Source organism: Heptranchias perlo, chromosome 3, assembly GCF_035084215.1.
Source record: "Heptranchias perlo isolate sHepPer1 chromosome 3, sHepPer1.hap1, whole genome shotgun sequence".
Lineage (NCBI taxonomy): Eukaryota > Metazoa > Chordata > Chondrichthyes > Hexanchiformes > Hexanchidae > Heptranchias > Heptranchias perlo.
In genome coordinates this window covers 30,921,644-30,935,323 of record NC_090327.1, presented here as the reverse complement: position 1 = coordinate 30,935,323, position 13,680 = coordinate 30,921,644, and the positions used below count along the sequence as shown (strand labels likewise).

General features: G+C 44.0%; 2 protein-coding genes across 3 annotated transcripts in view; one reads left to right on the top strand and one right to left on the bottom strand.

Annotated features, from left to right (window-relative positions):
• The window catches only part of tg (thyroglobulin), a 419,486-nt gene that overhangs the window by 233,577 nt on the left and 172,229 nt on the right, over positions 1–13,680 (top strand). The window lies entirely within an intron of this gene.
• LOC137311496 (src-like-adapter) overlaps positions 1–13,680 on the bottom strand; it is a 50,834-nt gene that overhangs the window by 24,560 nt on the left and 12,594 nt on the right. For both annotated transcript variants that reach the window (XM_067978662.1, XM_067978663.1), the window contains exons 2-3: positions 6,252–6,345; positions 2,558–2,657 (exon numbers count right to left, since the gene is read on the bottom strand). In XM_067978662.1, coding sequence (XP_067834763.1) covers positions 2,558–2,657; positions 6,252–6,315 — 164 coding nt within the window. In that variant the 5' untranslated portion in view covers positions 6,316–6,345. The remainder of the gene's footprint in view (positions 1–2,557; positions 2,658–6,251; positions 6,346–13,680) is intronic.

The window sequence follows — 13,680 nt, the reverse complement described above, 5'->3', positions numbered from 1 at the left end:
TGATCTCCCACAAAACTTATAGCAGGAGATTGATAGAATCCGGCAGAAATTCAGAACCAGTATGTATATGTTTTGACAGACTGGGGAGGACCAGGGGACATGCGTTTAAACTACGCAAAAGTAGAAATAGACTCGATTTTAGGCAGTTCTCCTTATCGCAGAGAGTAGTGAATCTGTTGAATGTGTTACCAGCTGGTGCGGTGTGTGCTGACTCTGCACGCATTCAAGAGTGAGCTGACTGGGGTAGAGATTGCATCATATAGAAGATAAATAGATTAACAGATAACGCATGGACCATGTGATCTCCTGGACTGATTTTGATCACCTGAGGGGATCAGAGAGGAATTTTCCAGAGCATTTTTCCCCTTATTGGCCCTGGGTTTTTCTCTTTTTTTTGCCTTTCACAGGAGATTACATGGCTGCGGGATGAGGTAGGAAAGGTCTAGTCATGTGCTGCAGCCATCATGAGTGTGTGGCAGGCTTGATGGACCAACTGTCTTTTCCTACTTGCCATTTTCTTATGTTCTTATCTTGTCAGTAGTAACCAAGGGTCAGTGACACTGTCCTAATATGCGAAACATAATGTCACAATACAAACTTGTTGCAGTTCTAAGCTCACACAGAGAGTTCTTGAGAAAGGATGTGGTGTGTTCTGTAAAGTGTCAATAAGCACACAGCTGGATTTATCTGTACTTAATCTCGTATGTGACTTTACAGAAGTGTAGCCTCATTTTCTGTTTTTTAAATCATTTGAGAAATACAATTGAAGGAGCAAGGCCCGCTATGCCACTTTTCCTAGTTTCAGTGGTGATGTTTTTGTCCTAGCGGCAGTACAACAGTTGTACTTACAGTAGAATATAATAGCAACAGCAAAAGGCCTAGCAGTAGGCCCAAAAACCTGACCCTATCTGGCTGATTGCAATCCAACCTATTCATCTGTTTGCCATATCCCTCAATTCATTCTTGCTGCAGAAACGCATTTAATTGCCTCTTGCACCCATTTACACCCACTTCAACAACCTTCACTTCTTTTGGGTGAAGATATTCCTCTGCTTCTTATTCTTCATTTCCTAGTTTTCAACTTGTGTCCCCTCGTGTTTGACCTTTTCACTATAGTGAGCAATTTACCCGCGCGAGCTTCATCAATTCCCTTCAATGTCTTGAAAATGTCAAGTAGTTTATCTCAAAATCTCCTCTTACCCCTGTAATGAATCTCTTGCTACCTCCTGTGCAAATGGAAAAGAACTGAGTGGTGAATCAGTGGGAAAACAGTGCTAGTGGGCTGCTTCTAAGATTCACAGTTCATGTGTGTACAGGGCAGCAAAATGAATACACGGTGCTGTTTAGAATTTTTGGAGTTTCCAGGTGTGTGGACCAAGTTTTACCGGCCCTCTCCTCAGTAAATCTGCAACTGCAGATTGAGCAGCAGGACCTTCATTGGCATCAGTTCAAATGTAACAAGGGTGGGGGGATGCAGAGGGAGGCAGATTAAAGACAAAATAATCACGCAACCATTAGATGTGAGCAGTTTGAAAATTAATTCATGCTCAGCTCAACGATATACAGTCAAAATCTGCCATATTTCACCTAAAGACAAAGACTCTTTCTCGAGATTGAATCACATCTCTATAAAATTGTATTGCTTATAATCATTCTTACCATCTCTCCTTGAAGTGTTGACTCTTACCGTGAGACAGTTGCACGGGTGTCGTGAACCCTCCGGTTCCTCTGTCAATATATCAATGGACTACTTGAGTCCAGCACCATAGCCAAGCCCTATCCTGACATCCACATTCCAGAGGGTCCACAGAATAGCAATAGTGAGCTAGAACTATTGCTGTTCTTTTTTCTCCACCCTGGCCCTTGGGCTATAAGTCAAATGTTGTACCTTTTTTACTGCCCCAAGCTAAGATCAACTCACTCAGCACAGAGCTAGAATTGAATTTAAGACCTCTATGACTCAATTCTAAATTGGTCGCTGGAAAACTGAGTTATTGAAGTAATATTGAATTTTTTTTTAAATGCTATTGGTCGTTTAATAGAGGCCCAAATTCACATTTGCAAACACTGGATGGATTTATCAAGATTGAACTTTTTTTTTTAACCTCAATAAATGCAGAGCAATACTTAACAGGAAATGACGGCTAAATGCAATTGCGAATGCACATTCTTGTCTCATTCCCACTGTCCACAGCAATACTGCGGAAATCCTCTAACAGCAAGATGGGTGCAGAGAGTCACAGCTCAGAAGGAGCTGAGCAGAAGATCAATCATGATTATTTTGGCCATTCTGCTTGTTGCCATTTATCTGGTGGTCATTTAAAGTACCCGACTGTCATCCATGAGTACTTACTAGGGTAAACTCACCAATCAAAGGGAGTGTGAGTCAGAGGTAGAGCTACAATGCCTTAGTGCTGATTCATCTTTTACGTGTGGTTTCTAGCTGGGGGCATTGGTTTGGCGAATTTAGCCTACCGTGTAAAAACAAGGTACAGAGCAATAGCTCGTTACTGAGATCCCTCTCTGTTAAGTATCGTGTTGGTAGGATTTTACTTACTCTGCTACAATGCGCAGCTTCTCTCCCATCCTGAAAATCGGTTGGCTTATCGTTGGTGGTGGGTAGTCGTAGATTGTAATCAGCACATTGTTGCTGTCCGCTGTAAGGGAGAAAAATCTGGGTGAAACCCATCAGAAATTTGCAGTTCAAAATATTTTAAAGAAACAACTTGCATTTCACAACCTCGGGACATCCCAAAAGCTTTACATCCAATGAGGTACTTTTTTTGGAAATTTAGTCACTGTTGTAATTTAGGAAACGCTGCAGCCAACTTTCCCACAGCAAGCTCCCACAAACAGCAATGAGATAGTAACCAGATAATCTGTTTAAGTGATGTTGGTTGAGGGATAATTATTTGCCAGGACACTGGGGAAAACTTCTCCGCTCTTTGAATAATTCCATGGGATCTTTTACATCCATCTGAGAGGCCATGCGGTCTCTCAGTTTAACATCTCAACTAAAAGACGGCACCTCCGACAGTGCAGCACTCCCTCAGTACTGCAACTGAAGCACCAATCTAGGTGGCTACTACAAGGCAGCGTAGTGTTAAAATTAGAGCTGCGCCATTTAGGAGTGCAATCAAGAAGCACTTTTTCACACAAAGGTTAGTGAAAATCTGTAATTCTCTCCCCCAGAATAGACTATAGATGCTGGGTCAATTGAAATTTTCAAGACTGAGATCGATAGATTTTTGTTAGGTAGGGGTATCAAGGGATATGGATCAAAGGCAGGTAAATGGAGTTGAGGTACAGATCAGCCATGATCTAATTGAACGGCAGAACAGGCCCGAGAGGCTGAATGGCCTACTCCTGTCCTATAGAAGGGTTGCTGGCACCCAAAGAACAGTCAACTCAACAAGAATCAGCGTATTCAGAATTTAAAAGAAAAATTGTGTAAAAAGTCATGAAAATAAGTCACGCACTTAGTCAGAAGTTATTGCACATGAGAGTGGTTTTTCAGGCAGTCTAGTTTTTCCTCATATCATTCACTTATCTTGGGGTATCAGTGCTGAGGGAAAGGGGAAGCTAAATGCCATGTAATACTTAAGCTCCTGCTTAAGTATTACATTAACTATTAGCACACTGCAGTCTGCAGATGCAGCTGCTCAGTCCTTGTGCGATCAGGTTGTGTCGGGCTTTGACGAGTATACTTTTCTGTTTTGAGGCAGTTTTATTGCCCTGAAATGTAGACACATTTCCCCCAGTGGCCTGCCAGGCAAGGCATATTACTGAGTGTATGATAGTGCTGGATCCCTAGCGATACTGGAGAGGCTCCCTCGGAGATTGAGGTGGAGCCCAACGCTCGATGAATAGGAATTTTTCCAAATGCACCACATCTACTAATAATTAATGTCCTTAAAATTAAATATAAATGAATATAGTCAGCTGAGCTGCGACAACAGACAGTAATCCATCTGTGGGGGTGGCAGTGGGGGAACCTGTGCTCAATTTTGCCCTCCTGTTTAGCATCGACTGATGATCATTACTATAATGTGCTCTGAGAAGTGGCATCTGCTGATTATATAGTACCTTGAGGTGTCTTCCTGTCTGAGAGGAGTGCTGTATTAATGGAAGCTGCTGTGCTGCTTTGTTGAGGGAAAATTTTGATTCAGACGATGTTGTTAAAGAGGGAAAGGCTGTCCCACAACTACAGAATCTGCTTGGGCAAAATTTGGGAACTCAGCAAAGTACCTATTATGGGCCATTTAGAAAGTTGATTGTAGACCATGTAACGCCTCTTTGCTGCATGTTTCCATTAGATCTCAGCTTTTAAATTAGGCAAAGACTAGTGTCTGAATGTTTGTTTATTTTAAATCCCTTAGTCTGCTATCTTAATGGTGGATCGGGAGGGTAGGCAAATTTAGCCGTGGCAGCACTCTCGCCCCTGAGTCAGAAGGCGTGCTCAAGTACCACTCCAGAGACTTGAGCACATAATCCAGGCTGACACTCCAATGCAGTTCTGATGGAGTGCTGCACTGTTGGAGGTGCCGTCTTTCGGATGAGATGTTAAACTGAGATCCTGTCTGCCCTCTCAGGTGAATGCAAAAGGTCCCACAACACTATTCGAAGAAGAGCAGGGGCGTTCTCCCAGTGTCCTGGCCAACATTTATCCCTCAACAAACACCTAAAGCAAATAATCTTGTCATTTATCTCATTGCAGTTTGTGGGATTTTGTTGTGAGCAAATTGACTGCACTTCACTGACTGTAAAGCACTTTGGAACATCCTGAGGTCGTGAAAGGTGCTATATAAATGCAAGCCTTTCTTCTTTTCTATTTAAAATAAGCGGGTTTAATGCCTCTATTAAAATACTGGACAAAGGAATTTAATGTTCAGGTATTAAGCACTGCTATGTTAATTTTCGTAATATGAAGAACCAAATTGCATCTCTAACCTGTGTGCTGACGATTGGTCACACGTCATCACTTGATTGAATACTGTCTCCACAAATCCTCTGGATTTGGGGTTTGAATGGTGGTTTGGAGCTCATTCCAGAATCCTAGAGTATATTTCTGGAATGTGCCCAGAATCCCAGAATATGATCTTTGAATGTCCTGCTTCTTTCTCATCTCCAAACAAAAATGAAAATCTTTGGAATCCCATCCCCTCCTCGGCCCTCCTCCCCCCTTCCCCGCCCTCCTTTGCGTTTCTCTGCCCCCAGCTTGCAATGCTTATATTTTAGTTCTTGTTGAATCCCTGTAACATGCTGTGTTATCTTGTGCTGTATGTAGCACACTATTAAGGGACAGGTGTGGCATTTTTTGTTGTTTTAGGGGTGCATCTCAATGTCGAAGCGGTCATCTGGGTGCTCTTTGCGATGCCAGTAAACTGGGTTAATGACAAAAGAACTCTCCATAGATTATCAGGGGAAACTCCTCAAGCAGCCATTCATTTACTATTCAGAGAGCTCAGAAAATTCCTACTGGCCAACAACGCACAACAGCAGTGCCACTCAAAGTACAACTGAAGGCCAATGCAGCCTTTGGAATGTTGCCAGAGCTTAGATTCAACCCATTCCTTCTCCTTCTCTTGCTGTCCAATGAGAGAAAGCAAAGGAGTGTTGCTAGGAAGCAGGACTATCCCAACATCCGTACAGCGCAATTAAAATATCAGTCCCACTAGATGGTGGTAGGAGACTGCAATTGGCTGCAGCACTCCTTGGGTTAGGGAGGGGATAAAAATCAGTCAGAGAACACCACCACTGATGACTATCCAGCCCGCCTCTGCTGGAAAATGCGAGTGTGTGAATATCAGTTGAGAAGTAGGTCGGGCTTCTTCACTGTCAAATGGCTTGGCTGGCACTCACTGTCAAAGTTCACACACAACAAATGGGCAAGGAACTGAAGGGTGCCTGAAGGCCGAGGAACTGTATTCCCCACAAAGGAATCAGATTGTCAGTGTCAGAATATCACCCTTTTGTGAAAGTGCCCTGGATGACTCAGAGACTACACTGAGTGCAATGTTTGAAGTCAGGAGTTCACTGCATGGGGAACTGCGAATGCAAATCTGTTTCCCATCACTCTATGGTGGAGCATTCCTGTAAGTGGCCATTGAGCAAGATGTTGCTTGGGACTGTGTCCTTCAACAAATATTTAGTGAGTTACAAAGTTACCCCAGCCTCCAAGGGAAACATCCATTCATTTACTTTCCTCATCAGCCTTCATCACTCTGCTACAGCGTTGAGTCACAGCTTACCTATGTTGGGATCCGGAAGAGCTGGCTCAGTCTCGGCTGGTGCAGACTTAAAGGTGTTCCCCATGTCTTAATCTTCAGCATTTGTGTGTAAACACTGTGGGCAGCAAAACATGAGATATTCTAACAAGCTACCAAATGAACAAAGCTGGCACTTAACTGTACAGTCACATATTAATGAAACCAGACTCGTTTACCTGCCTATATGTTTGGGAGACTGGATGAAGCAGTGGCTTAGAAACTGACCTTGGGATCGCCCAATCTAATGAAAGAACATTGGAATTGCTAGACAGGAAAAGACCACGGTCCATCTAGTTCGCTTTCTACCATCATGGTAGTCACATGATACAACAATAATGGAGATATTGACTAATCATGGCAATCAATCTCTATCAATTAGTCTACAACAGATCCAGAAAAGAGGCAAGGAAAACCCCAGTGGTGGAAAGTTTTGGGAACCATTGGTCCAAAGTCACCTGTTGCTCCCAAGCATGCGACACTTATCACTTGTTGAGTCTCAAATTACTCATATACTGTATCCCAAAATGTAGAAAGAAATAACTTGCATTTATATAGCACCCTATCGCATCCTCAGGTCATCTCAAAGCACTTCACAGTCAACAAATGTCTTTAGAGTGCAGCAACTGTTCTTATGTAAGCAAAACTTGAGATGAAAGTCTCCTCTCTCCACAGGCTGGTAGGGTCCTTTGTGAAATGAGTTAGGGCAGTTACAAATTAGTTGCAGACCAGCTTGGGTCCACAACATAAAATTGATTTAGCATTAATTAAGATGTCAGCTCCGGCTCAGTGGTAGCAGTCTTGCCTTTGAGTCAGAAACTTGTAGGTTCAAGTCCCACTCCAGAGACTTCAGCGCCTAATCCAGGCTGACACTCCTGTGCAGTGTTGAGGGAGTGCTGTACTGTTGGAGGTGCCGTCTTTCAGATGAGATGTTAAACCTAGATCCCTCTCTCAAGTGGACGTAAAAGATGTCATGGCACAGCAGGGGTGTTCTCCCGGTGTCCTGGCCTATATTTATTCCTCAACCAACTTGACTAAAACAGATGATCTGGTCATTATCTCATTGCTGTTTGTGGGACATTGCTGCGCGCAAATTTATTGCTGCGTTTCCTACATTACAACAGTGACTACTCTTCAAAAGTACATCATTGACTGCAAAGCGCTTTGGGATGTCCTGGGGTCATAAAAAGTGTTATCTAAATGCAAGTCCTTCTTTCTATTAATTGGTGTGGGAATGAAAATGTCACATTGGTGCAGTAAGGGTGTTCTGCAGATAGTGGAGGTTAGATCACAGTGTTGAGACACCTTAACTCTGCTTCGAGTGCTTGCTGCACCTGACCTGTGCGTGCTTGATGCTGACACCAAGAGCTTGAAGTGGACAAGTGTTCCATTCCCCAGCATTAACATCCCTTCACTCTATTAGGTACAAACACCGAGAAAAAGAACTACAAAGCAATGTTCTTCCAGGCGCTTCACCAAGTGATGTTTTCAAAAGAAAATACTTTAGAGAAGCAGCAATTGAAAGTTGTTTCTATATTGTTCAGTTTTAACCAAGTGCATTAGGTCACAATGTCCTGATGTGCAATACACTCTGGTATAACAACTCTGACTTGCACAATTGCAATCTTATGTAGAGAACTCTCGAGATGGAACTTTACTCCACAGCTGACTGTGCTGTACATGACCTGGGACTGCTTGATGCCTACACTTTGTACCAAAAAATGTTGCACTGCCATCACTGGCATCTCATGGGGATTAATTTTAACATTGAAAAACGGGCGGATTGGGGGCAGGGGGGCATTGAAAATTGCCTCCATTTCAGACCCACCTCCAACCCGCCCATTTTCGGTTTTCACCGGGGCTGTAAGAGGGGCAGGCGACCAACCCTCTCCCAGGAGGTGGGTCGGGCCTTAAGACCTTTCAAGGAGGCTTCGGGCCTCCATTTTTCTGGACTTCCCGATTTCAACCCCGGGGGGCCGGGATTTTTGGGCCTTCTGCTTTACGCCTCGTAAAAGGAGGCGAGAAACCCCGAGACGAACAGGTAGGTGCCTAGAAAGGCACAGGTTGTGGAGCAGGAGTGCTTCCCCCAGGCCCAACAAGCCTACCTGCACCGACGACCTCCCCCCCCAACGATCACAGACACCCGACCCCCTGATCACGGACTGACCCCCGATCCTCCCACCCACTCTGACCCTCCGATCCCCGACCCTGATCCTCCCTCCCACCCCCAACCCTGATCTTCCCCCCCCCCCCAGTCCGATCCGCCCACCCCCCTAACCCCCGATCCTCCCGTCCCAACCCCCGATCCTCCACCTCAACGATCACGGACCCCTGCGATGACCCCCGATCCCGACAACCCCCACCGTGACTGACCCCCCAGTCCCACCCCCCCATGACTCACCACCCCCGTGCCAACCTATGCCCACCCTTGCTGACCTATGCCCACCTATGCCCACCCATGCCCCTCGTGCCCACCCATGCCCCCCATGCCCTCCCCCATCCATACAAACAAAGACGGAATTGCAGACTAACCTGAACACATTCTCCCCCCGACTGAGACCAGCCTGTCAATTAGGCCGGTCAGTCAGATGGGAAAACAACAAAAAAATATAAAAGATTCTCCGTCAAAATCGTAAGGACTTCTGGGAAACCCGTACTAATGGGTTTCCCAACCTCAATTTGACCCCCCGCCCCCTTCCCGGCTCGATTTTGAAATTGAGTCCGTGATGTTCAGGGTCTGCAGCGGGCCACTGGGTTAAATACTACCCTTTCACTTCCAGAATACGATTTAAAATCCAGCCTAGATTTCATAAGCACATTTTTCGTAAATATATAAAGTGAACGTTGGGCCTTCATTTTCTTTGTGTGCTGTTTTTTGAACTCTTTTGCAGTTGCAAGTTTCTGTCTTTGGTATTTTAGTGTAGTCGTTAACCCATGGCTCAGTTGGTAGCACTCTCGCCTCTGAGTCAGAAGGTCATGGGTTCAAGGCCCACTCCAGAGACTTAAGCATGTAATCTAGGCTGACACTTCAGTGCAGTACTGAGGGAGTACTGCACAGTCGGAAGTGCAGTCTTTCGGATGAGATGATTAACCAAGGCCACGTCTGCCCTCTCAGATGGACATAAAAGATCCCACGGCACTATTTCAAAGAAAAGCAGGGGAGTGCTCCCTGGGGTACTGGGCAATATTTATCCCTCAATCAACATCACTAAAAACAGATGATCTGCATTGCTGTTTGTGGGACCTTGCTGTGTGCAAATTGACTGCAGCATTTCCTACATTACAACAGTGATACACTACAAAAGTACATCATTAGTTGTAAATGGCTATGGGATATCCTGAGGTCGTGAAAGGCAGTATATAAATGCCAATCTTTCTTTCATGTAAACGGGTTAAAAGAGTGCAGTGAACATGAATACGTTAACCAGTGTTCTAAAAACAGTAGACAGAGAAAATTAAAGCCCACTGTTTGAAAAGGCCAAATTGAGCGAGAAAGTGGGCCCTAATTTAAAAAAAAATTCAAGACAGTTTCCCAGCTGCAATTATGTGCTATCAGCTGGATCAGACTGAACCTCAAAATAGGGAAGTTGGGGCTGAAGTGCAGACCAAAGTTTCCATTAATCTAGCTCTCAAAAAACACAACAGCACTGCACACGTGCAGCCTTTTTGTATGCCAGACCCCAAAACCTAATGCATTTTTTTTATAAGCTATCCAAACTGATAGCAAAGTTGGAACCTTTTCTTAGCCTCTAGTTTTATTTTCATTGTGCTTTTGTTGTGAATTTACAGCAAGAAGAATTTAAGTAGAATATTACAAGAAAGTTGGAAATGCAGTGTTTCTCTTCTGTTATTTTAAATTTCTTTTGTTTTTAGTTTTGGGCTTGTTCCTTTTTTATAAGTGTTTTTTTGTATCTATGGAGCCAATGGGATGTCCGTACTGAGGAGCAGAACGTTCTATTTTGGGCAACTGGTATCAGTGTCAAGCTTTCCGAGATCTGGTACAGCACGGCTTCAATACTGAGTATTGCTCCAATAATAGGAGAGGATTTCCTCTGGTTGCTGTGTTAGTGACATCATAAACGCTATGCTAGAGCGATACCGAACCTTGCTCCAGACCCTAGACTATCCATGAGCAATGCCACAGGAGATCTGCTCAGTTATTATTACTTACTGGTCTTTACACATGAATAAATTATGCAAATGATACACCACTAAATAACAAAATATGCTTATTTTTTAAAATTTGTTCTCGGGATGTGGGCATCACCAGCAAGGCCACCATTTATTGCCCATCCCTAGTTGCTCTTGAGAAGGTGGTGGTGAGTCGCCTTCTTGAACTGCTGCAGTCCGTGTGGTGAAGGTTCTCCCACAGTGCTGTTAGGTAGGGAGCTCCAGGATTTTGACCCAGCGACGATAAAGGAACGGCGATATATGTCCAAGTCCACATTGGGTAGAGCGTGTCTTGGGAGGGGAACTTTGTGATGGTGTTCCTAAGCACCTGCTGCCCTTGTCCTTCTAGGTGGTGGAGGCCGCAGGTTTGGGAGGTGTTGTCAACTTGCTGCAGTGTATCCTGTAGATAGTACACATTGCAGCCACAGTGTGCCGGTTGTGGAGGGAGTAGATGTTTAAGCTGGTGGATGGGCTGCTGATCAAGTGGACTGCTTTGTCCTAGATGGTGTTGAGCTCCTTGAGTGTTGTTGGAGCTGCACCCATCCAAGCAAGTGGAGAGTATCCCATCACACTCCTGGCTTGTATATGTTTAAGCGTGTATGTGTATGTGTACTGATGAGGTTGGTAGTGATGAGTCCATTGAACACATGAGTTAGATACAAATATAGATAAATATGTGTGACTGTGTCTATTGTGCATACAGGGATGAATGCAGGCGATGAGGAGGGTATTTCACTGTGGCGTTATTGTGCTGCACCACATTGCACACATGCTTGGTTTGTGAACGTGTTTCTTTTTGGTGCTTGATCCTTCCTTAGTCGTTATCGATTTGTTGCGTTAGTAGCATTTCGCCACAGTTGCTGACCATTTGTGAAAGGACTGTAGCTCAAGATACATGAGTTGAAAGATAGTGTGAGATGATGTTACAAAGACATAGCAGCAATTGTTGGCTGTGGAGATGGGAAGGGGAGGGGGAGAATATCAGGAGGTTAAAGCTACAGTTACTGGAATGCACAGATTGCATTAAAGCTTTCTAATGAACCTCCTTTCTTCCCCAGTTTCCTCTCTTTCCCTCCCTCCTCTTCTGGGGCACAGCTGAATGGGTGATTCTTCTTTTGTTTATTTTGTTAATCTTGCTGCAGCTTATCAGAGACCCTAAAGCTACCATAACTTTTAATACACTACCCACCAAATGCTATAGGGTCTGTTCACTAATCTCTGCTCCCAGCGGGGAGCCATGCTCAAAGGGATTGAAGATCAGAGACAAGGCTACAACATGTAGCTCTGACCTCTGGTCACACTCCCTTCATGCACGAGGGGTGTGGGAACCGTGTATTGATCTTTATATACTATAATGAACTGTAACATCCTGTACACAAGATAATTCTACAATACACTATAAACCATATGTAGATTCACTAGGACAATAATAGGGGTGAGTGGATATAGTTACGATGAGAGACTAGAAATCTAGGGCTTTATTCATTGGAGCGGAGAAGTTCAAGTATAGATTGAGAGAAAGTGTTTGAAATTATGCAAGGGTTTGAAAGGGTAAATAGTGAAACTTTACTTCCAGCGGTCAGTAACTCAGTAACATGGGGACATAAACTTAGTTTTAGTACCGGAGGAGAAGGCTCAAAGTAAATGTTTTCACACACAGGGTTATTAGAGTAAGGAATACATTACCACAAGTGACTATGAAGTCGAGTCATTTACAACATTTAAAAGGGAATTAGATTGAAATGTGAGGAAAAATATTAAATGACACAGGTAACAAGTGGGATTAGAGTAGATAGCTGTAACGTGGAACTAGCATTGTGGGCCAAATTATAGAATCATACAGCCATTTGGCCCATCTTGCCTGTGCCAGCTCTCTGAAAGAGCTATCAATTGGTCCCACTCCCCTGTTTATTCCCCATAGCCATGCAAATTTTTCCTTTTTAAGTAAAGATCCAATTCCCCTTTGACAGTTACTATTGAATCTGCTTCCACCACCCTTTCAGGCAGTGCATTCCAGATGACTGAGTAAAAACGTGGCCTTCTGTGCTGGAATCTTTATGATTGTGTCACATAATTTCTATTGGGCCAAGTGCAGGCAATTGGGACTAGCTTAGTGGTATAAACTGGGCGACATGGACATGTTGGGCCGAAGGGCCTGTTTCCATGTTGTAACTTCTATGATTCTATGATTCTATAATACCGTAGCCAGTGTGATTTTTTTTTAATGATTGATTTTGTGACACCGAAAGTCACAATCCCAAAGATCATCTTGCTCGAGAACCTCTCTCAGGGATGCTGCAACACATTGTAGCATGGAACCACAGGCTTCCTCAGTACTGTACTGGACTGTCAGCCTGGATTATGTGCTCAAGTCTTTGGAATGGGAGTGAGTCTACAATCTTCTGACTCAGGCGGGAGTGCTGCTACTGAGCCAAAGCTGACACCGATTGGCACAATGGAATAAATTATCAGATTTACAGTGTGCAGTTTAACTGAGATCAGCCATTACTTTTAACTTGAAAATACTAGGTGAAGGATTGAGATTCAAGACAGTAGGAGATAAGGCAAGATAAACCTTTTTCCTTTTACAGAGAGGGTTGATGAGGGCAATGCGGTTGATGGTCTTCCAAAAGGCATTTGATAAAGTGCCACATAATAGGCTTGTCAGCAAAGTTGAAGCTCATGGAATGAAAGGGGCAGTGGCAACATGGATATGAAATTGGCTAAATGACAGGAAGCAGCAAGTACTGGTGAACGGTTGTTTTTCGGACTGGAGGAAGGTATACAGTGGTGTTCCCCAGGGGTCGGTACTAGGAGGACTGCTTTTCTTGATATATTTTAATGACTTGGACTTGGGTGTACAGGGCACAATTTCAAAATTTGCAGATGGCACAAAACTTGGAAGTGTAGTGAACAGTGAGGAGGATAGTGATAGGCTTCAAGAGGACATAGACAGGCTGGTGGAATGGGTGGACACGTCGCGGATGAAATTTAATGCAGTGGAGTGCGAAGTGATACATTTTAGTAGGAAGAACGAGGAAATGCAATATAAACTAAAGGGTACAATTCTAAAGGGGGTGCAGGAACAAAGAGATCTGGGGGTATATATGCACAAATCGTTGAAGGTGGCAGGGCAGGTGAGAATGCGGTTAAAAAAGCATATGGGATCCTGGGCTTTATAGATAGAGGCATAGAGTACAAAAGCAAGGAGGTTATGATGAACCTTTATAAAACACTAGTTGGG